General features: G+C 45.1%; 1 protein-coding gene and 1 long non-coding RNA gene across 6 annotated transcripts; both read right to left on the bottom strand.

Annotated features, from left to right (window-relative positions):
* Positions 1–476: 476 nt before the first annotated feature.
* Positions 477–5,240, bottom strand: LOC131203679 (uncharacterized). Of its 2 annotated transcripts, none has more exons than XR_009156451.1 (3): positions 1,728–5,240; positions 1,331–1,599; positions 477–930 (listed from the first exon to the last, which is right to left on the bottom strand). It is a non-coding gene; the product is annotated as an uncharacterized LOC131203679 (long non-coding RNA). The 2 variants fall into 2 exon arrangements; XR_009156450.1 differs by having other exon boundaries at positions 1,331–1,546; positions 1,728–5,232.
* A 5,047-nt stretch (positions 5,241–10,287) lies between these two features.
* On the bottom strand, positions 10,288–18,210 carry TMEM230 (transmembrane protein 230). 4 transcript variants are annotated; one of them, XM_058194129.1, is made up of 4 exons: positions 17,989–18,184; positions 16,499–16,632; positions 13,995–14,117; positions 10,288–12,478 (listed from the first exon to the last, which is right to left on the bottom strand). In XM_058194129.1, the coding sequence occupies exons 2-4, from the start codon at positions 16,592–16,594 to the stop codon at positions 12,338–12,340; spliced, it is 360 nt and encodes a 119-aa protein (XP_058050112.1). In that variant the 5' UTR covers positions 16,595–16,632; positions 17,989–18,184; the 3' UTR covers positions 10,288–12,337. The 4 variants fall into 4 exon arrangements, with proteins under 4 accessions (XP_058050112.1, XP_058050113.1, XP_058050114.1 ...); XM_058194130.1 differs by lacking the exon at positions 17,989–18,184 and adding an exon at positions 17,283–17,413; XM_058194131.1 differs by lacking the exon at positions 17,989–18,184 and adding an exon at positions 16,983–17,209.
* Positions 18,211–24,034: the final 5,824 nt, after the last annotated feature.

Here is a 24,034-nt window from a genome sequence, read left to right as displayed (position 1 = left end):
GCGCGCCGTTTGCAGCTGCTCTCCTCCATATATCTTTATGTATTCATAACACTAGACGGATTGCAATCAAATACCTACAATTCAGTGGTGGGTTTCAATTTTTTTACTACCGGTTCTGTGGGCGTGGCTTGGTGGGCGTGGCAGGAGAAGGATACTGTAAAATCTCCATTCCCACCCCACTCCAGGGCAAGGATACTGCAAAATCCCCATTTCAGTTGGGACTCAGGAGGCAGAGAATAGATGGGGGGCGGGGCCAATCAGAATTTTTACTACCGGTTCTCCGAACTACTCAAGATTTCCGCTACCGGTTCTCCAGAACCGATCAGAACCTGCTGAAACCCACCTCTGATACAATTCCCCGTGGAAGACTTAGAGTAGAATAGAATTCAATACAATATAGAATAGAATTCAGAATGAATAGAGTAGAATACAATACAATACAATACAATACAATACAATACAATACAATTCTTTATTGGCCAAGTGTGATTGAAGACACAAGGAATTTGTCTTGGTGCATACACTCTCAGTGTACATAAAAGATACCTTCATCAGGAATCATAAGATACAACCCTTAATGATAGTCATAGGGTAGAAATAAGCAGTCCGGTCACTGTTGTGTCATCTGCGAACCTCAGTAGTTTATCAGATGGATCGTTAGAGATGCCGTCATTGGTCTATGGAGAGAAGAACTGCCGACCGTCATCCAACCACTGGTCTACACAGCCAGGACACTGGCTCTTCTCCCCTGGCCTGGGTCCCAACCTCCAGCACGTGGAGACCCGGCTTTCAAGACCTTGTACAGGCAGTCCTTGGCTTACGACCACAAGTGAGCCCAAAATTTCTATTGCAAAGCCCGACGGTTGTCAAGTGAATGGCATCTACAGAGGCGGTGCAATCGTTGATATGCAACCCTAAAAAAACGCATACCTAGAAATGCAAATGTGAGTTTTAATTAAGCATAGAGAGTGAGAGCGAGAGAGATAAAATGGGATAATACAAGAGATAAAATACTAATTTAAGGTACAACCATGATAAAATCGCCATAGCAGACATTATGCAATAAGTATGCAATATTGCAACCACGGAGTTGCAATAGAATGTTATAATTTATCTATATCTAAGCTAAATCTAAGTCCTGTAAGTCACATAAGGCAGGGGTCTCCAGCCTTGGCAACTTTAAGCCTGGCGGACTTCAACTCCCAGAATTCCCCGGCCAGCTTTGCACCCCTGCTATAAAGGATACCTGAATAAGTTTTCCCGCATTAAACACACTGACCGAATACAGGCATTTCAACTTGTTTTAGTGGAATATCTGAAGGCAATTTACCTAATCTTTAAATTTGAAGGGAAAATCGTTTTCTTCCACCCCATGACCACTCTCAGTTCCACTTCTCTATTCTTTTATTGGAAGAGTTATTTTGAAGCTGTGCACCACGCGATATGCAAATCACGCCTTCCGCTTGCTGTGCGATTATTAGTAGGTTCAATGTGTGGGTAGCGTCATCCTGGTGTGAACGAGCAATCATGTCGCTCAAGTGGGCCCCTGGGCAGACAAAACAAGAGCAGTTGTCATCGGGATGAAACCCGAGGCGATTGCTTGATGAAAAGGATGAGAGTAAAAAGATACTCATTATCATTTCTGTAATATTTAGAATAGAATAAAATATTTAAAATGGAATGGAATGGAATGGAATAGAATAGAATAATAAATAACTTTTATTTACTTTTTCACCTGCTGTTGGCCATCTTCTTTTTCTCTTTCCTTTCACCTTTCCCAGGATTAAGATTAGGATTAGGGTCTTGTCCAGGGGTCACTAGATAAATCCCCAAGGAAGTAGGAAGCCTGGGAAACCACCGGAATGGAAGCAGCTGGTCCTGATGTGACCCAGGTCTCCGTGTAAGAACTCACAGCTTCAAGAGAGCAGTAGACAGACGTAGCACAGCACTGGAATTGTGTGACGTTGGCACAATTCAGTTGACAGTAATTTTGCAAGAGGGAACTTCTCTGCATGCCTTCAGTAACCTCCCTTCTGACCTCAGGCTCTGAGGCCAGTTCTGCTAGTTGGGCTTTATGGTACATTTCCTTTGCACTCTAGGCAGCTGGGAAGAGGTGAAAAAATAAAGTTGTTGAGCACACCAGCTGATGCTTTTAATATGGCTCTGCACTACATCCTACAACAAAGACCTAAGCAAGGATCCTCTCTGTAGACTTTAGTTCAGCATTCAACACCATCATTCCAGACACTCTTCTAACTAAGCTAAATCAGCTACAGGTATCTGAATAGACTTGTAAGTGGATCACAAGCTTCCTAACAGACAGGAAGCAGCAGGTGAAGCTAAGCAGGATCACATCAGATACCTGTACGATTAGCAAGGCTGTGTGCACTCCCCACTTCTCTCTCCATACCAAATAACTGCATCTCTAACGATCCATCTGTTAAACTACTGAAGTTCGCAGATGACACAACAGTGATCGGTCTCATTCAAGACAATGATGAATCCGCATACAGACAGGAGATTGAACAATTAGCCTCGTGGTGCGACCGGAACAATCTGGAACTGAACACACTCAAAACTGTAAAAATGGTGGTAGACTTTAGGAGAAACCTTTCCATACTTCCACATCTCACAAAACTAGACAACATACTATCAACAGTAGAGACCTTCGAATTTCTAGGTTCTACCATATCGCAAGATCTAAAATGGACAGCTAACATCAAAAACATCATCAAAAAAGCACAACAAAGAATGTTCTTTCTGTGCCAACTCAGAAAGCTCAAACTGCCCAAAGAGCTGCTGATCCAGTTCTACAGAGGAATTATTGAGTCTGTCATCTGCACCTCCATAACTGTCTGGTTTGGTTCTGCAACCCAACAAGAAAAACACAGACTTCAGAGGATCATTGAAACTGCAGAAAAAACAATGGCTACCAACCTGCCTTCCATTGAGGACCTGTATACTGCACGAGTCAAAAAGAGGGCTGTGAAAATATTTACAGAGCCCTCACATCCTGGACATAAACTGTTTCAACTCCTACCCTCAAAACGACGCTATAGAGCACTGCACACCAGAACAACTAGACACAAGAACAGTTTTTTCCTGAACACCATCACTCTGCTAAACAAATAATTCCCTCAACACTGTCAAACTATTTACTATATCTGCATTACTATTAATCTTCTCATTGTTCCCACCACCCATCTACTCCCACTTATGACTGCATGACTGAACTTTGCTTGTATCCTTAAGATTTATATTGATATTGTTTCCTGATTGCTTATTTGTACCCTATGACTATCATTAAGTGTTGTACCTTATGATTCTTGATGAATGTCTCTTTTCTTTTATGTATACTGAGAGCGTATGCACCAAAGACAAATTCCTTGTGTGTCCAATCACACTTGGCCAATAAAGAGTCCTATCCTATCCTATCCTATCCTATCCTATCCTATCCTATCCTATCCTATCCTATCCTAATTTCCTTTGCCCTCTGGGAATCTGGAAAGAGGTGAAAAAATAAAGTTGTTGAGCACACCAGGTGACAGTTCTTATTATAAGGACTTGGGGTCCCTCTTTCAAAGCCAAACATGGCCTCCGGTCACCCACATCCTGGTTTGGCTGCCTGGACAACAGAGCGAGAGATTGTCCGTGCCTGTCGGATCATGGTGTAGCCTTGGACCTCGTACATCTCAATGTTGTCTTGTTTTCCCCTCTTGGACCTCTTTTTGTCCTTCACATTTCCTGTTCCTGATTCATATCTTCTTACCATAAATTGTAAAGCCCTGACCACTGTAGATGGAACTACAGTGTGTTTTGTTTCGAAATGCATTCTGGAGTGTTGACATTTGTAAGTGAGCCAATTTTGAGGCAATTTTGATTTTTTAATTCAGGGGAAGGACTGTTGTTTTACAAAGATTGACCACTAGGTTTAGTTATTGGGATTTGCAGATGGGGATCAGGAAGGGAAATGAGCTGCAGCCAGTTAGCATAGATCAGGGTTGTCCAAACTTTGCAACTTTAAGACTTGTGGACTTCAACTCCCTGGCATAAATGGACCACTGACCTTTCATAGTAGAAAGGCCACTGACTCTAAGGCAGGGTCTCCAACCTTGGTCCCTCTTTAAGACTTGTAGACTTCAACTCCCAGAGTCCCTCAGCCAGCAAACCTGGCTGAGGAACTCTGGGAGTTGAAGTCCACAAGTCTTAAAGGGACCAAGGTTGGAGACCCCTGCTCTAAGGTCTTTTAGAGCAGTGGTCACCAACAGGTGATCCATGGACCACTAGTGGTCCAGGAGAAAATTTTGGTGGTCCGCAGAAAAATGATTTGCATTTTTTATATTGCACTAAATACTATTTAGTTGAAGTCCACAAGCCTTAAAATTGCCAAGTTTGGACACCCCTGGACCAGTTTTTATTGAATAGAGTGTAGGAGTTTGTGTGCATACTAATCTATAAAACCTGGTTTATTAATACTAACCAGAAGGTCTAAATTCAAGCCACACACAAATTCAAACCACAAGATGACATTGTACCTTGGGAAGCAGAATGTTGTATCTCAATTTTACTGCTGCTTAAGAGTCTCGTAAAAATTGTTTCCATACATTGGAAACACTGATATCTACATACCATCTCGCACCATAAAGATTGGCCTTCGGATTGCCATTGCTTTTAAACAAGGACCACCTATGCATTCCAAACAATTTGTTCAGATGTTAAAGCATGCCTGAAAAGAACAGGTATTTTGTGTTGTAATACCACAACATGATTTCTTTTTTTAAAAAAATTGAATAATCAAAAAAAGTCCCAGTGAAGGAACCACAGAAGGAGAAGGAGAAGGAGAATAGCTTGACCCCAAAAGTAGGAGAGAAGGTGAGAAAGGGGGAAAAGAGGGGAGGAGTGGGGGAGAGGAAGGGGAAGTAGGAAAGAGGAAGGAGAGGAGGAGGAAGAAAGTAGGAGAGGTGAGGAGGGAGGGAGGGGAAAGAGGAGAAGAAGGTTTGTTGTGAAAGGAGGGGAAAGAAAGGGTAGAAGAGCAACCCCAAATAAAATTAAAATCAGGGGTGAAATGCTCCCAGTTCGGACCAGATCGCCCGATCCAGTAGCGATGGTGATGGGTGGTTCAGAGAACCAGTAGCAAAAATCCCTGCCCCCCAATGCCCAGCTGAGCAGCGCGATCATCAGAGTTGTTTTTTTAAAAACTTTTAAAAGCATTTTTTCTTCAGCCGAAAAAATGCTTTTAAAAGTAAAAAAAAGCCTCCGATGATCGCGCGGCTCAGCTGGGATCATCAAAGCCTTTTAAAAGTATTTTTCTACAACCTCTTTAGCCGAAGAGGTTGTAAAAAATGCTTTTAAAAGGCTCTGATGATCAGGCAACTCCGCTTGGATTTAAAAGCTTTTTTCCCCCTACAATCTCTTTGGCCCAAGAGGTTGTAGAAAAAATGCTTTTAAAAGTAAAAAAAAAAAAAGTTGGCCACGCCCAACCAGTCACATTACCCACCCAAGCCACGCCCACAGGACCAGTAGTAACAAATTTTGTATTTCACCATTGATTAAAATCAGTGGTGGGATTCAAGGGATTCAACAACCAGTTCTCTGCCCTAATGGTTTCTTCCAATCACCAGTTTGCCAAACAGCTCAGAAAGTTAACAACCGGTTCTCCCGAAGTGGTGCGAACTGGCTGAATCCCACCACTGATTAAAATGTCTTATTTTCATGATTCCTTCAGAAAAAATAGGTATATGTATGACCAATTATGGACAAGAGAACATACATTTACAACTTGTGTATAAGAAATAAAACTAAAAAAGTTTTTTTAAAAAAAAAGAGAGAGAATAGCTTGACACCCCCCATCATTTCTCAGCGAGAGCCCCTCACGACACAAGTAAAACAATGGTGGGCTCCCATTGCAGGGGGACAGGAGCCCACCTTGACTTCTTCGACCCCTGTCCTGTGGTCAGCCCTGGCAGGCTCACACCTGCTGCCCTTTCTGGTGCCCACGTCCTGCACCTCCTCCTTCAGCCTGGCAGTTCCCAGGACCATGGTGCTGTGTGCCAGCATTTCTGGCTTAGAACACCCGCGGCAACGGAGTGGACCAAATGGGATTATTTTGCACCACCAAACTCTCCTATTTCTCATCCAGCATCCTGACCTTTTGAGGATAATTTTTGTTGGCCCTGCGACAGAGTCCACGGCTTCTGCATCATTGTGTGACGTTGGCCACAAGGCTTCGGGCTGGCTCTTTCTTCTTCTTTTCTTTTTTTTTAAGCATCGTTTTGGGAGCAGGTTGTCCTTACATCAATGGGGCCATGACCTCCAGAGCCAGCCAGCCCATTGAGCAAACAGACCAGTCAAAGGTTCACAGGAACTCACTGGATTACAGCATCGGGGGCTTGCTATTTCCTTCCCCGCCCCCCACTTTTCCTGCAGGAGATTTGAGGGACATTCGAGATCTGTTTGTTTTTTTAATTATTTTTTTATTTTATTTTATTTTATTTGAATTTATATCCCGCCCTTCTCCGAAGACTCAGGGCGGCTTACACTGTGTTAAGCAGTAGTCTTCATCCATTTTGTATATTATATACAAAGTCAACTTTTATTGCCCCCAACAATCTGGGTCCTCATTTTACACTACCTTATAAAGGATGGAAGGCTGAGTCAACCTTGGGCCTGGTGGGACTTGAACTTGCAGTAATTGCAAGCAGCTGTGTTAATAACAGACTGCTTAGTCTGTTGAGCCACCAGAGGCCCCTGCAAAGGAACCTGGAGTTTTCTGCCAAGCTGGTTTTTTAAGAGGCCACAAGAAAAGGGTAGGGGTTTGGGGGGTGGTTTTTTTGGGGGGGGGAGCGGTGTATGCGTGGTTGAACTGCAAGAGTTCAACTTTGGGAGGCCAGAAGAGAATTGAGGGCTGCCCGCAGATCTGCCAAGTTTGCTTAAGGACACCGCCCGATATGACCACTCTCTCTCGGGAGACCCAGAAGTACAATCTTCTGGATATGAAAGAAGGCAAGAGAAGAACCCCACCTTCCCTCCCTTATCATTGTTCATGAGAACATCGCCACAGACAAACCAGATGGGTGCCCTGCACCAGGGGTCTCCAACCTTGGTCCCTTTAAGACTTGTGGACTTCAACTCCCAGAGTTCCTCAGCCAGCTTTGCCGGCTGAGTTGAAGTCCACAACTCTTAAAGGGACCAAGGTTGGAGACCCCTGCCCTGCACCACCCTTTGACGTATCTCCCTTCCTCAACTGCCTTAGCAAAGCTGAACTTCCAAGGTTTTGAAGGTGGCTCCGACAGATCCCAGGAACAAGATCGACCCCTCTGTCTGGAAGAGTCCAGGGCCAGGAATCAAAATCAGAACAGAGCTGGAAGGGACCCTATACCAGGGATCTGCTCAAGCAGGAGACCCTATACCAGCGATCTGCAAACTTGGCTCTTTTAAGACTTGTGGACTTCAACTCCCAGAGTCCCTCAGCCAGCAACACTGGCTGAGGAACTCTGGGAGTTGAAGTCCACAAGTCTTAAAAGAGCCAAGTTTGCAGATCCCTGCCCTATAGCATTTGAGGCAAGAGGCTGCCCAGTCTCTTCTTAAAAACCTCCCGTGATGGAACATCCCACGATTTCTGAAGGCAACTTCTGTTCCGCTGGTTTATTGTCCTCACTCTTAGGAAATTTCTTCTTAGCTCCAGGTTGCTTCTCTCCTGGATTAGTTTCCATCCATTGTTTCTTGTCCTGCCTTCGGGCGCTTTTAGAAATAAGTTGACCCCCCCACTTCTTTGCAGCAGACCCTCAAATATTGGAACACTGCTATCGTGTCACCCCTCGCCCTTCTTTTCACTAGACTGGAGTTGTCTACAACCCTTGTTTTAGCCTACAAAAGAAATACTTAGCAACGCGTTCGGTTTTCTGGTCCCCACCCCATCCCAAGACTCCAACCTTACACCTTCCAGAAGCATCGTCCAGCCACCCACCCACCCTTCCCCTCCCAGTCTGCTGAAATGAAAATGCTGTATATCTTGGGCTTTAGAAGCAAAGTGTGGAGGGAAGGCTGACTCATCCCGGCGTGTCAGCTGAGCTGTGCCTCCAGGAAGCGGGTTTTGCTCAAAGACCAAGGCCATTAATACATGAGTATCTCGGACAGGCATGGAGATCAGCGACGGGGGTGGCTTGGAAGTGAGGGAAACAAGTCATCGGGGTGGGGGTGGGGAGGCAACAGAGCCCCTCTCTTGCGTCATGCTTCCTGACTGGGGATGCATTTATTAGCTCAATTAGGTGGATAGAAACCCAATGACATCACCCCTCCCTATGTTGATAATGGCTAGGTACAGCTATCCCAAAGTCAAACTGACCTGTCCTGCTCAATGCAATAAATCATGAATAATTGAATCAGCAGTTACTGGCTGGATGTAACCCAACGGTGAGCCAAAACAAACAACCACACCGAATGGATTTTACCGTCACATGGATTAGTGTGACTAATTGGGGCTCATTGGATAAGCACAATTTGCTGACTTCACACGGAAGGCAAAGCTGTGTTACAACATCTGTCCTTTTTTTATTATAAAGTTAATTATAAAGTTATAAAGTTTATTATAAAGTTTATTATAAAGTTTTCTACTATTACATTTAATTAGGGCTTAAGAAACATCGTGTTGTCTGGGTTATTTTGTTTGCTTAACAATACAAATTATATTCATCTTTACCCCCTTTTTTTCCCCAGCCATTGATTAAAATAAATTCCATGCGTGATAGTATTCTGCATACAGAAAAAAAAATAACATCTGCTTTTACAGAGGTAGAGAAACAAAGTTTTACCGGAGAGAAGGGTTCCCGGAAGCCTCAGAAGTCACCCTAGAGATGTCCAAATCTGGGTCCCAAATTGTAATGTTTAACCTGACTGAAGGAAGATCTTGTAGAAGTCATGATTAGAGAGTTTTGTGGTAGGGGACCCCACATGGCCACTGTAAAAGTGAGGTGGGGGGAAATGTGTTTTCTGACTTGCAAGATTCTGTTAATGAATACAGCTCGACTGTCTGGAACCCATACCACATTTCTGACATCAATACAATTGAACGTGTCCAGAAATATTTTACAAGAAGAGTTCTCCACTCCTCCGAATACAACAAAATACCTTATGCCACCAGACTTGAAATCCTAGGTTTAGAAAATTTAGAACTCCGCTGCCTCCGACAGGACCTGAGTTTAACTCATAGAATCATCTATTACAACGTCCTTCCTGTCGAAGACTACTTCAGCTTCAATTGCAACAATACACGAGCATACAATAGATTTAAGCTTAATGTGAACCGTTCCAATCTTGATTGCAGAAAATATGACTTCAGTAACAGAGTTGTTAATACTTGGAATGCACTACCAGACTCTGTGGTCTCTTCCCAAAATCCCTGAAGCTTCAACCAAAAACTGTCTACTGTTGACCTCACCCCATTCCTAAGAGGTCTGTAAGGGGCGTGCATAAGAGCACAAGCATGCCTACCGTTCCTGTCCTATTGTTTCCTTTCGTTATATCCAATTAATATAGTTATTATATACTCATGCTTATATATATATATTGTTTAGTTATTTCATGCTTATGCTTATATATATAAATAAATTTAAAAAATGTAACCTTAGAACAGGGGTCTGCAAACTTGGCTCTTTTAAGACTTGTGGACTTCAACTCTTGTGGAGTTGAAGTCCACAAGTCTTAAAAGAGCCAAATTTGCAGACCCCTGCCTTAGAACAACGGTGGGGAATTATGGCCTCTTTATGAGCGGCGGACTTCAACTCCCAGAATCTTTGGGCCACCCATACTGGCTCAGGAATTCTGGGAGTTGAAATCCACTGGTCATAAAGAGGCCATAGTTCTCCACCGCTGCCTTAGAATAAAAATAAGAGCCATTGCTTCTGCTGTGATCCCGCCAGCATCACAGTAACTTTTTTAATTGACAGAAATATAAACTGGGTTTAAAATCTGGCTCAGTATGAAGCAGAACACTAGGATTCTAGCACAGTGTGTGAACTCTGCCACTTACATAGTATAGTAGTTTGTCAAGTTAAGTTGGACCACTATTGTTGCTTGTCTGTTCAGACGCAGCATATAAGTTCGCTCTGGAACGAACTTCTCCCTGGCTTACATTAACCCAGATTTTGGGTTGTTTTTTTTTTTATCTTGAACGTCCAAAGCCTTGCTACAAAAATCCAAATTAAGATATCAGACAGGCAAGGGCTCTTTATCCCGGCTTTACCCTAAAACAGAGACCACGTCAGGCTGAGAAAGTACATAAGCCAAGACTGAACATCACAAGTACTTTATTAAGTAGGCAACTGGCATCTGCGGATTAAGCTTTTCCAACACATATTTAAGCTTTCCCTTGCATTCCACAGGCTGTAAATCCTGTGGGAGAATCCAGAGAGAAAAAGAAACGCCAATAATTCCCTGGGCGGCAAAAGCAAGTCCAGGATCTCTGCACAGCACAAGACAATTGGTCCAGGCAGCCTGTCAAAAAACAAAAACAAAACCCAAACCCCTTCAAGAAATCATGGTTACTTCAACATTAACAAACGCAAAAATAAGCGTGGCTTCACCTTGGGTGCTGCTGACCTGGACACTTGAGCCGACTTCAATCAGGTGTTGTTATCATTTCTGAGGTCTCCGGGTTGCATGCTTGTGTGTGCATGTGTTTGGGTGTGGGCACACATCCATTTGCACTTTCCAAGCTATCCAGCTTTTCCTGGAGACACCTAGCCATGACTCATGGACAGTAATGTCTTCATCTCTCTCTGGATAGGCAATTATAGACCCATTAGAAACTCTATAGACTTCAACTCCCAGAATTCCTGAGCCGGCCAAGTCCACAGGTCATAAAAGGGTGGGCAGCTATGGTCCCTTTAGAACAGGGGTCTCCAACCTTGGCAACTTTAAGCCTGGAGGACTTCAACTCCCAGAATTCCAGCTTTGCTGGCTGGGGTATTCTGGGAGTTGAAGTCCACCAGGCTTAAAGTTGCCAAGGTTGGAGACCCCTGCCTTAGGTAACTTACAGGACTTAGATGGTTAGCTTCCTTAGATACTGAATTATAACATTTATCCTATTGCAACTCTGTGGCGCCATATTATTTGCTGGCTGGGGAATTCTGGGAATTTCCCCCCCCACCCTCCCCGCCCCCCGAGTGCTGGGTCACAGCCCAATTCTGTCCAAGGATGCTACCTCCCCTTTGGCTTACTCTCCCAGGAGCCAATCCTAACAGCCCTGGAACGGTATCCAGGGATCCTAGGGATACCTGATCCATAGACGTGAGTTGAAAATCTCAAGACATAACGAGGACAGGATCCGATCACAAAAATCTCTTCTTTACCGAGATCCTGAAGAGATCAAGCTGGGACTGGAGAAAAATTCCCACATTGCTTGCTTCAAGAGGACTAGCAACACACTTTCCCCAGCATAACAAAAAAATCTGTCAGTGTGACAGAGGTGGGGACAGAGGGTGTCCTCACCTACTGCTGAGGATGAAACCTGAAGTCCCTCCTGGCTCAGATTTGTTGGTGGCTGCCCGTGGGGAAATTGGGGGAAAAAATTCAGGAGGGGGGGGAATGCAACATGTTTCGAATGCTAAAATTATTCTGCCTCATCTCTAGCCGTAACCCTTCTTAATTTCCCCCGAAAGTAGCTCAGAGCAGCATTCAAGGTTGCGCTTGCATTGGATCACAATTCAGCAACGAGAGGTCAGCGCTCTCGCTCCCGGCCCCTGGCCTAGACAAATTTAATTAGGGCTCCACCTTTCACCCCTGGATCCAGATAATCAGCTTTGCAGAGGTTCTGCTCTAGAGGAAGAAGTGAAATAATAACAGTAATAATAATAAAAAAGTAGAAGCGCCTATTAAACCCCTGAGTTTGTTTTCCTCCTGCGGCTGGGTGGGAGGAGCATGGCTGTCAATAACTTCCCACCTCAAGGCAAAAGCTGGTCTCACGAGACCTCCTCCATGCGACGCTGCTAATTTGCCTTCAGAGGGGCCAGAGAGGAAAAACCAAGCATCGAAAGTCCTACCAAAGAAATCCTGAATGGGTATTAACAGCTGCTAGGTTGATTGTCCAAAGAGAGCATTCGCTCGATTGAGCTTATTTTTTTTTTTTTTTTGCATCTTCTCTCTGGAGCCAGGCTGAGATCTGGGCGGCCCAAAATTCCCGTGTTCTTCATAGCAGAGGTCTCCAAGCTTGGTCCCTTTAAGACTTGTGGACTTCAACTCCCAGAGTTCCTCAGCCAGCTTTGCTGGCTGAGGGACTCTGGCAGTTGAAGTCCATAAGTCTTAAAGGGACCAAGCTTGGAGACCTCTGCTTCAGAGCCTTCTAATCATCGAAATCCGGAATGTCGTCGTAAGAATAGCCCCGGTAGCCTTTGGAAGCGAAGTAGGCGATTCGCAGGTGGTAGAAGCCAGGAAGGAAAACCAGGATTCCGATGATCAAGACAGGAATTGCGCGATCGGTTCCCTGGAGGACAGACAGAAGAGGAGGAGGAGGAGGAAGGTCACCAGGCAGCTCAAGGCCTCGAAGGCAGCAGTGAAGATGATCTCCAGGGGCTGCGGGAAGACACCAAAATACTCCACCATCCTTGCCTTGGAAATGGAGCCTGCCTCGATCTTTAAAATGGCCCCAGGGTGAACCATTAGCAGGAGACCCAGCCACAAAAATGTCCCTGGCGATTTTGGGCCAGTCCCTCCTTCGTAGCCGCATGACCTGGGTGAAGAGGCTGGATCGAGAGCAGGGAGCCCCAGGTTCAAGGACCTTCCCCTCCCCCCTCATGCATGGAAAACCCGGGGAGGGGGCTGGGGAGAGGGAGTCTAGCTAGTTTCCATTCATCTAAATCAGGGGTCTGCAAACTTGGCTCTTTTAAGACTTGTGGACTTCAACTCAGACCTCTGGGAGTTGAAGTCCACAAGTCTTAAAAGAGCCAAGTTTGCAAACCCCTAATCTAAATGAATGTAGAAGATGGAAGGAGAGGCTGAATGCTGGTCTAAGCTATGATTAAGCATGGATGAGGCAGAAGAATCACCCAACCAGCATCCCATCATCATGTAACAGCACCAGGTTAGACCAGGGAGTCTCCAAACTTGGTAACCTGTGGACTTCAACTCCCAGAAGTCCCATGCTGGGTGGGGGAATTCTGGGAGTTGAAGCCCACAAGTCTTAAAAGTTTGGAGACCCCCCTGGGTTAAGAGAACTTGCACACAACTGAGAAAGGGAAGCAATCATTTTCTTGCACATCTGTGAGCACACCTGTCTTCTGCATAGCTCGGGAAGTTCAAGGCATCTTTGTGTAAAAAACAATGACACCAACACAAGCAGAAGCCAAGAAAAGGTTTCCCTCCCAGCCCTTTTAATTTGGAGCAGCCTCCTCATATGAAGAACATATGAAAAAACACATGAACGGTTGCAGGAACTGGACCTGGCTAGTCTAGTGAAGAGAAGGACCAGGGGAGACAGGATAGCAGTCTTCCAATACTTGAGGGGCTGCCAAAGAGAGGAGGGGGGGGGTCAAACTATTTCCCAAAGCACAGGAAGGCCAGACACGGAATAATGGATGGAAACTAACCAAGGAGAGATTCAACCTAGAAATAAGGAGAAATTTTCTGATAGCGAGAGCCATCAACCCGTGGAACAGAAGTTGCCTTCAGAAGTTGTGGGAACTCCTGCTTAGCAACCGAAATTGTGGTCCTAAGGACTACCTGTATTTGTCTCCCACTTGCTCTAGGCTTCTCGAGAGAGACTCCAAGGGAGGAATCAATCAGCCAATCAATCAATCAGGGAGCTCCAAATTTCCAAGCCACCACAGCCCTCCCGAATTCTGGGGTCCCAACTGAGCCCTCTGATCCTAGAGAGGGTTTCTACGCGGCCCCTTCTCCAAGGCCCCCCCCCCTCTCTCTGGCTCTCTTCTTGGACTATGCAGAGCTCCTGCACAGGCCTGCCCACAGGAGACCCCAGGATGGAATCACCGCTCGTGACTTACCCCTTGGCTAATGTATCCTGCCAGGAGGAGCGCACCGATGATGATGAGGAGGGTCCCGATCAGGAACAGCACGGTGGCCAGCGCAATCGCCTTGTAGGGAACCTTCGGGGGGCTCTTCTTGAACTAGGAGGAAAAACGGGGTCAGCGCAGAGCAGGCTTCCCGGCCCAGAGTTCTATATCCTGAAGTTCTCAGCCACGCTTTGCGCTGGCTGGGGAATTCTGGGAACTGTAGTTCATGCACTTGAAAGTTGCCCAGGTTGGGGCCACGACATTCTTCTTAAGAGCCGTTTTTTTCCAGCAAAACATATAAACGGCTAAATCGTTTTGAGTCTTTTTCCTTGGAAGTGGGACAGAAAATAGCTTTTTAAAGAAGACCTTCAGCATTTGCCCTGACCAGATCCCCTCCCCATGTTTACGAATCTAAATTCCCCACCAATTCACCAATGTACACTGAGAGCCTATGCACCAAAGACAAATTCCTTGTGTGTCCAATCACACTTGGCCAATAAAAAAATCTACTCTACTCTACTCTATTCTATTCTCTACTCTATCTATTCTGTGACTATTATTAAGTGTTGTACCTTATGATTCTTGATGAAGGTATCGTTTCTTTTTATGTACACCAAGAGTCTATGCACCAAAGACAAATTCCTTGTGTGTCCAATCACACTTGGCCAATAAAAAATTCTATTCTATTCTATTCTATTCTATTCTATTCTATTCTATTCTATTCTATTCTATTCTATTCAAAGGAACAGCACAAGCCAATTGAGTGACGTTTCTCCCAACAAAAAAAGAAAACCCATTTAAAGCAGAGAACTAAAGGTGAGAGATATCCATGCTGGGAAGTCATTTTTCCTCTGAACGGAGCCTGCGGCAAACGAGCCGAACTGGGGTGTGAATGGATATAAAACAAAGGGGTGAAGAACAGGTTAGGTGGTAAAACAGGGTGCATCAGCAGTTCCTGGAGCCGTGTCAACAAATCTGGAGCGTCTGGAGGAATTTATGACAAGTTTTTTATAGACATTCAGATGGGTAAATCTAAATTTACGATCATGCTGGCTTGAAGTTCACCCGTGTCTTTCAGTTATTGCTCACGCTCGGGAAAGAGAAAACAGAGGGGGAGATGAGGGACATCAAATAAAGCAGGGGTCTCCAACCTTGGTCCCTTTAAGACTTGTGGACTTCAACTCCCAGCAAAGCTGGCTGAGGAACTCTGGGAGTTGAAGTCCACAAGTCTTAAAGGGACCAAGGTTGGAGACCTCTGAAATAAAGCACTTCCATATACTCCGGTTTTTCTTTTCTACCATATTAATTTCTTTTTGGGGGTGGGCTGGGGAGGGAGGTATACCAACAGGGATCTTTTTAGTGATGGTCCTGTTATTATTTTCTTAAAAGATTTTTCTCAGCACTCCTGCCTTCAAAAGAGAAGTGCCGTGACAAGGCTGCCCCCTGGTGGACATCTCTGCAAACAGATGAAAAATTCGAGAAAACACCGCCAGCAGCTGGAATTCAGCAGTACCCTAACCCTAACCCAGAGGTTCCCAATCTTTTTCGCCCGCGGCTCCCCCGGAAATCCGACCTGCAACTGCGCATGCGCACCAGACGCCCCAGAAATGGCGCATCAGCGCCAGACCCAGCGGGCGCAGATATTCCGCGGCGCCCCCATGACGATAGCGCGGCTCCCTGGGGAGCCGCGGCTCACACTTTGGGAATCACTGCCCTAACCCATCATCTTTGCCATTCCATTCCATTCCATTCCATTCCATTCCATAAACAAATAATTCCCTCAACACCATCAAACCAGTGGTGGGATTCAGCCAGTTCGCACCACTTCGGGAGAACCGGTTGTCAACTTTCTGAGCAGTTTGGCAAACTGGTTGTTGGAAGAAATCATTAGGGCAGAGAACCGGTTGTTAAATTACTTGAATCCCATCACTGCAACAAACTATTTACTAAGTCTGCACTACTATTAATCTTCTCATCGTTCCCATCACCCATCTCCTTCCACTTACAACTGTAACTTTGTTTGTATTCTTACAATTTATATTGATAATGTTTCTTGATTGCTTATTTGTACCCTATGACTATCATTAAGTGTTGTACCTTATAATTCTTGATGAACGTATCTTTTCTTTTTATGTACACCGAGAGTCTATGCACCAAAGACAAATTCCTTGTGTGTCCAATCACACTTGGCCAATAAAGAATTCTATTCTATTCTATTCTATTCTATTCTATTCTATTCTATTCTATTCTATTCTATTCTATTCTATTCTATTCTATTCTATTCTATTCTATTCGACTCGATTCTATTCTGGCTTAGCTGACTGACTCTGGGACAGTCTCTTTCCACTAGGCCAACCCACTGGTAGGGTTGTTGTTGTTGTTGTGGAGAAAACAGAAACATAGGCCTTGTGGACTCTGCTTTTGAGTTCCCCAACATAACCGGTGGGATTAAAAAGATAATGATAAAATAAAATGCAGTCCTCCCTTCCTTTTACCTGCAGATCAATGTACCCTTCATCCGTGCAAGCGAGCTTAGAATATTTCACTTTGCTGCTGGGGATGGAAGCAGCCAAATTCGTCCTGGACGGCATCTTCCTCAGCAGAACCAACAACTCCTCTCAGCTACAACCTGGATCAGAGCCATAGAAAAGCAGATAGGAACCTCTGGGTACTTGAAATTGAGCCATGCAAGAAAGCAAAAGGCACTCAGTCCCGTGGAAGTTGCAAGGGGAAGACACGTTGAAAGCCCAGAAAAAAAACTTTCGTTCCTAGGTTGGGTGGGGAGAGCTAATTATTCTCCACCTACGATGGGAATGGAGGCTGCACCGCTTGGGTCATGAATTACAGCAGTTGTAAACGAGGGAGGGAGGAAGGAAAATAGCAACGGCCTTATATAAGTTGGACACAGCTTTGCAGCCCTCTCTCTCTAAGCGGTCAGCCTCTTGTCCCCCCAACAATCTGGCTCCTCATTTTACCCACCCCGGAAGGAGGGAAGGCTGAGTCAACCCTGAGCAGGTCAGGACTGAATTCCTGGCAGTGGGCAGGGTCCAGTAGCCGTCGCTACCGGTTTGCTCATGGACGTGTGCACGCTTGATGCTTCTGCGCATGCCACCACCGCCACAGGTTTGCCCAATCAGGGGCGAACCGGTAGCAACCCACCACTGGCAGTCAGGGGGCAATTCTGCATTCTAACCACTGCGCCACCAGGAAGGTGAAGGAGAAAGGGAAGAAGAGGAAGGAAGAAAGGAAAGAAAGAAAATAGTCCTTAGACTTACATACCACTTGACGATGCTTTCCAGCCCTCTCTAAGTGGTTTACAGAGAAAGAAAGAAAGAAAGAAAGAAAGAAAGAAAGAAAGAAAGAAAGAAAGAAAGAAAGAAAGAAGGAAGGAAGGAAGGAAGGAAGGAAGGAAGGAAGGAAGGAAGACAGACTGACTGTGGGCTCTCTGAGCTTGTTTCTTTTCTTGCATAAGTCTCATGACCCAATTAGGTAACGTTATCAGGGGGGAGGAGAGAGGGAAGGAGGGGCAATAGCCCTGAGATTTATATACTGCTGCACGGTGCTTTTACAGCCCCTGAGAGGTTCACAGAGCCAGCCTCTTGCCCCCCACACACACCCCGGGTCCTCCTTTGACCGACCTGGGAGGGAAGCCCCCATTACCCTCAACCCTCAGTCCCCACCCCCCACTTTCAAGAGGCCTGGACTTCAACTCCCAGAATGCCCCACCCAGGGCGCCAGACGGCCGGAGAGCCCTGGGAGTGGGAGTCCGGCCGCCCCTCTTTTCCCAGGGGACCAAAGCGGGCCGTGCAAAGCAGCCCATGTTGGTTTAGTTGCATTCAGTGAGGATTCGGGCTTAAAGGGGCGCCAGTCTCCAGGCCCCCCCCCCCCCACCCTCGGGGACGCTCCTTCTCTTGCATCCCCAGCCGCCCAGGCTCTCCGGCTGGAACCGGGGCCGCTTCCCTCGCCTGCCCGCCCGCCTGCCTACCTTGGGGGCCGAGCCATGGCGGCCTTGGCTGCCCAGGAAGTCGACGGTGCCGCTCCCCGCAGCCGCTTCCAGGTCGCCGAGCCGCTGCGCCGCCCACGGGCGGGTCTGCGGAGGGAAGGAGCCGCTCCCGTCCCTTCCCTTCCCGGGCTTGAGCCGCCGGAGCGCCACCGAGCTGCTGCAAAAGCAACCGACCGGCCGCCCAGGCTGGCTAACCGTGCAAGGCGCGTGCAAAAGCCCCGCGCCCCTGCACGTGCCCCGGTTTGTGGCCTCCTGAACTCCCCCCCCCCAACTCTATTTTGAATGGCACCTTCACCTATTGGCTCGTGGTGGGGTCCCCTTGGGCACGGAGCAGCATAAAAGCGCCCAGGGAGATCAATGCACTAGGAACGGAGAGGCTTTCAAGGCAGGAGGTCTTCGAACTTGGCCGCTTTAAGACTTGTGGACTTCAACTCCCAGAATTCTCCAGCCAGCTATGAAATCAAGTCTATCCAGCTATGCTGGCTGGAGGATTCTGGGAGTTGAAGTCCACAAGTCTTAAAGCGGCCAGGTTTGAAGACCCCTGCCATAGACAATCAGAGAAGCTACATTATGGCAAGCAGGAGCTCTATCTAAAGCAGGGGTCTCCAACCTTTAAGACTTGTGGACTTCAACTCCCAGCTTTGCTGGCTGAGGGACTCTGGGAGTTGAAGTCCACAAGTCTTAAAAGGGGCCAAGGTTGGAGACCCCTGATCTAAAGCAGGCGGTCTCCAACCTTGACAACTTTTTGAGACTTGTGGACTTCAACTCCCAGAATTCTCCAGCCAGCTATGAAGTCCACAAGTCTATCCAGCTTTGCTTGCTGGAGAACTCTGGGAACTGAAGTCCTCAAGCCTTAAAGGGACCAAGGTTGGAGACCCCTGGACCAGTCTTTATTGAATAGAGTGTAGGAGTTTGTGTGCATACTAATCTATAAAACCTGGTTTATTAATACTAACCAGAAGGTCTAAATTCAAGCCACACACAAATTCGGTGCAGTGATTGACTTAACTGACATAAAATGGGCCAACTCACTTAACGGAAATGTTGGGCTCAATTGTGGTCGTAAGTCATAAAATGATCCCAGAATGGAAGGTTGCTCATTTGCAAAGCCGGTGGTTTGGTTTTAAGAGAACCACAGATTAGGTTCTTTGCCAGAGGAAGGTCTAAATGGCCTGGGAGACAGGCAGTCTCCTAGTCCAATTAGTAAGTTTTGGGGAAATAATTCACAACATTGGTTTTAATTTTCCAAACCAAGGAAAAGTAGTTCACCAGATATGCAACTCTATTGCATCTTTGGCAACGTAACTTCTTAGATTGTAGGTTTGGCTTGGCTTTCCCACTTTAGTTGCCTAAAATCTAACTATCCTTCCAGTACTCCCTCAAGTCTTCGGGGTCCGTGTGGTTTTTTTCTCACCCATTTTTTCCCAGGGCGAACTGAAAGTGTGTGTCAGAATCGTATTTCACCTCGACAAACCACTCTTTAAAATTTTGGCTAGAAAATCCTCGACAGCAGCCAGATGGTTGCATTCTACTTACCATGACAATATTTGACCAGTCCAGCAAAATGTGGATGGATCCCCACAAAGGGAATTAATTCTCGGGAAGATTTGTTTACATTGGCCACTCAGAGAGGTTCTCTACCCCTATGAAGCATAAGAGCAGCATTTTTATGGCCCAACCTCCGAGGAGACCCTCCCAAATAATTGGGCTCCCACAGCACCCTTCCCTTAAATGGGCCCTATTTCCATTTCATATTTGTTCTTGTGATGATTGGAACCTTCCTATTTAAGCCAGAAGAGCCTGCGTGTCCAAATATACATACCCAATTTTCTGTCACTGAAGGGGAAAGAGATGCTTTTTGGATGTTGAGCAATTGGCAATTCTAGTGCCCTATTTAGGGCAAAATCCTTGAAAATATCCTGCCTCTCATCAACTGCTTTGCTAAATAATTTCATCTCCCAGGGGAAAAAAAAACATTTTGCTGGTTCCATATTGACATATTCTTTAATCCTTATCCTTGTTAAAATTTGCTAAATTCTACAAAGTGTAAAAATGCCTCTCAACCATTCTCCAATCAGCACCATAATCCCAGCTCAACTGGCCAACTTGTTTTTTTTACCCTAAGAAAGCAGCAAAGCCAACTTCTCCCATCTCCCAGTCAGCAAAAACAGTACCAGAAAAGGTTAAATTCTTCTTCCAGTTTTAATTTATGCTCTATCCTTCTATACACTCCAATGATTCCCCCAACGCACTTCAGTTGTGCACAGAAAAACAATGGACTATATATTTCCTAAAATTGTCTCGTGCTGTCCCCCCCACCCAAAAGGGAAGGACAAATAACTCCCAGAAATCTTGTCAAGAAAACTGCATGGGCTCACTGAGAGTCAATGTTTAAAGACATGTTTCCCAAATATCATGTGTAGCTGAATGCATCTAATTACTCTGTGGTCATCTTGACTAATGCTTCTTCAAAACCTGCAGTCTCAAGGTTTTATATTCTGAAACTTGGTAGTTTTATTAAACATTCAGGCAAAAATTTATCTTAAGCAATCACCTAAAATTGAAATGTGGTGGGGGTGATAAACCGTCACAAGGCAAAATAAAAAAAAGTATTCTTTATTGAAAGTATTCATTTCTGAAGATTCCCATTTCAAGGTAAGCCATTAGAACATTTTTTTCCGACAAACATTTCTTTTTGCAATCATTAGCAAAACTCTTTCAACTAATAGGGTAAAAAATACTGCAAAAGTCTGATTCTCATGCAGGGTCATTATGGATAGGTAGCATCTTAAAGGGTCACCAGGCTTTCCACACACAGAAGTTATTCGTCTTTAAATACCGCATTTATTTTCATACGAAAAGGATTAAAAGCTGAACAATAAAAAAAAGCTGCTACAACTATTTTAGGTACTCACATAATAAAAAGACGTATTTACATGGAAATATCTACAATAAGGTCTAAGTGCATCTGGTGCACCAAGACTGAATGACTGAAAGGGATGCTGGGCCACCAGCCTCACAAAACCACATCTCTCCACCCACCAACTGAATTTCTTACGATTCTTCTTGGTCTTCAATCTTGGGGGCCAAATAATATTTCAAATGTCCCATATCCGCTATCTTGTATTCCACAACTGCAGGAGACAAAACAGCCAAGGAAAAGAGTTAATGGCCAGCCCGAAGCCATCAATCAAATCAAAATTAAAAATTGCCTTTGGCAGCTGCAATATCCCACTCACCTAAGGGAACATCCGCAGACATACTGAGTATAACTGTAGGAGATAAAGGTGTAGCTTTGGTGAAGAAATTCAAATATCTCAAAGCAAAAGTCAGCTGGACGGGTTCGTTCATATCTATTGATACCTGCAAAAAATGAATGAAGATTAAAGAACCGAGAGAAGAGAGAGCAATGGTAAAGAGACAGTTTAAGCTTCCTCAGGGCCTACTTACAGCTTCCTCCTCTTTATCGACGACACTGGTTTGTGACAGTTTGACGTTTCCACTCCCAAGTTCTCCCGTGGCAGAAAATTTGACACCATCTTTTGTGCAGGAGATTACAACGGCGTCTCCAATCTGGCTGAGGTCGCGGCAGATACGTGCAAATTCAGACGAGGGCATTTTCACCACGCAGCTATATTCTTGTTCCTGAAAGATCATATAAGGTTTAAGAATTGTAGGACTCATTTAGGCTAAAGTCACCACCTGGATTGTTTCATTTCTCACGGGACAGAAACCAATAGGACCAGTAAAACGGATGCAAATCAAATGAACATGTTTAAAAAAATTAACAAGAGAAGCAATATTTATTGTTGCAACAGTTTTACAGGTACTGGAGATCACCTTTTTCAACCTTCTGATAAAGACATTGGGCAAGCCAGATTTCACTTGTTAGCAACACAACTGTTACTAACAATTGAGGACTACATGTATTTTACCGTTGCATTTTCTAATGGCGTTAACATTAAGAAATGTCAAGAATTTTATGAGTTACATATTAATCACACTCCCGCTGCCAAACTATAATACAAATCTGCAACATAAAACATTTTAACATTTTTAATCTCCTCTCCATTAAGAATAGATGCCGTTTAAACTGCCTGTATAGGTAATCCCTTCATAACGGTAACCTGTTCAAGTATCCATATGAAGTCATGAAGGCACTCTCTACGTATGTCGATTCCCTTAAGTTATGGCCATTGCAGGGACCCGTCACATAAGCAAAACCTGGGTGCTTAGCAGCCTGCCCACATTTAGGACCACAGGAAAGATTTCAACTTCTTCCTTCGTCTGCCCTTTTCGCCACTCTGCCGCCTCGCCAAGGGTCAAGGTTGGGCACGCCTCATCGGCAGTGGGAAGAAGAGAGGAGGTCACTTGGGGGGTTGCAGGGAGGTGGAGTTGAAGGCAACAGGACAGGAGAAGCAGGAGAGCCTGGCTTGACATTACTCAGGACTACAGAAACTGCTGTTGCCAAGTGGTGCACATATTTCACCTAGAGACTGAAATGCTGGTCTTAATTAGGATCATTAAGTAAGGACTACCTATATCAAAATAGAACATTAGCAAGCATAGTAATGTTTTTTTTAATTGTTGCAGCTGCCGTAGATTCAGTCAAAAGACGGCAAACAAAGCCAGTGTTTAACCATCCAGGATAGCGCTTACATTTAACAAATTCATTAATAGTACCTTTGAGATTAAAAACTCACTTACTGGAATTCCAAGCTGTTCTACGTCCAAATCCATTAATTTCATTTCATAGTCTGAAACCTTCTCCTGATCTGTTAAAACAACAACTATGTAATTAACATTGCTTACCAGAACAAAATAATTTCCTGACTCAATACTGTTTACTAGCCATAATCTGCAAAGCTATTTGAATACGTATCAAATAAAAGACAGCAACAAAACCACGGAGGCTTTGATCTGGGTGGTTGGCAATCTGTTCGCACTTAGAACCAGTTGCCAAATTCTCTGTACTCCTGTGAAAGTCAGTGGGAAAGCTGGCAGGGAAGGTTGCTTGTTCCCGCCTGCCAGATTGCAGAGGAAAAGGGGCCAATTGCCAAGAGGAGGGGGAACTCCTCCAAAAACCTGCAGAATGGAAGGTTGAATCCTCACTGCAGAGGTTCCTCTTCTGCACAGGGAGGGGAGGGGAAATCCCACAGCGGCCTGAATAAATAAAGTGTGAATTCCAAAGATCCAAGCTTTGCTTCTGCAACCTGATGGAGATTCTTCTGTGCAGGGATGGAGGGAAACTGCCTGGCCTCCCTGCTGCAGGCAGCTTTTGTGCTTGTCGCTTAATGACCCAAAGAACCGGGAATATGGTTGCTTAACCAAGCAATCAGGTGAGACTTCATATAACAACTGAAACTCCAGCCTAACCGTAGTTCTAAGTCAAGGGTTACCCATAGATGGAAAATGTTGCATACAAATCAGCTTCCGGTTGGGATTATTTAAAAACCGTTCTATATTCAAACTGTTCACACCAAAATGCACATTTATGTTAGATTGTTGGATGTTCTATTTCAGTTGCAAATCGTCATCAGTATGACATTAAACATAGGGAATAAAAAAATATTTTGATAGGCATTAGCAGACTGGCAATCAATGCAACTTGTGGATTGCTGTTTTAGAAGCTCAGCTAAAACTGCCTGATCTGCTGCAATTTGCACTGGCTGAAGGTTCCAGATACTCTTTGAGGGCAGCCCCATGTAAAGCACATTAATAATCCAATCAGAGGTGATCAGGGCAGGAGTAACGGAGCACACCTTCCCCCCCCCCAACTGAAGAGTGGACACAACTGGTGAACAACTTGAGAGCTGTGCAAAGGCTCTCCTAGCCATGGCTGCCACATGCTATTTGAGCTAAAGTCCAGAAGAACATCCCCTCCCCCCCAAATTGCACAATGGGTCTGTCTGAAGCCATGCAATGCAGTATCAAGGATGGTATAATCCTGAAACTACAGATATCACCTCACTCATGTGACCTCACGTACAGGATTACTTTGGAAAACATGCCTATATCTGATTGACAT

This window comes from Ahaetulla prasina, chromosome 9 (assembly GCF_028640845.1).
Source record: "Ahaetulla prasina isolate Xishuangbanna chromosome 9, ASM2864084v1, whole genome shotgun sequence".
NCBI classification, from domain to species: domain Eukaryota; kingdom Metazoa; phylum Chordata; class Lepidosauria; order Squamata; family Colubridae; genus Ahaetulla; species Ahaetulla prasina.
Note: the sequence above shows the minus strand (reverse complement) of the source record. Positions and strands in the feature narration are given on the sequence as shown.

Coding starts and splice junctions, on each gene's coding strand:
- TMEM230 (XM_058194129.1), bottom strand. CDS start 16,594: ATGCCGTCCAGGACGAATTTGGCTGCTTCCATCCCCAGCAGCAAAGTG. Junction 14,118..16,498: donor AAGGGTACATTGATCTGCAG/GTAAAAGGAAGG, acceptor TTTTCCTCCTAG/TTCAAGAAGAGCCCCCCGAA. Junction 12,479..13,994: donor CAGGATACATTAGCCAAGGG/GTAAGTCACGAG, acceptor TCTGTCCTCCAG/GGAACCGATCGCGCAATTCC.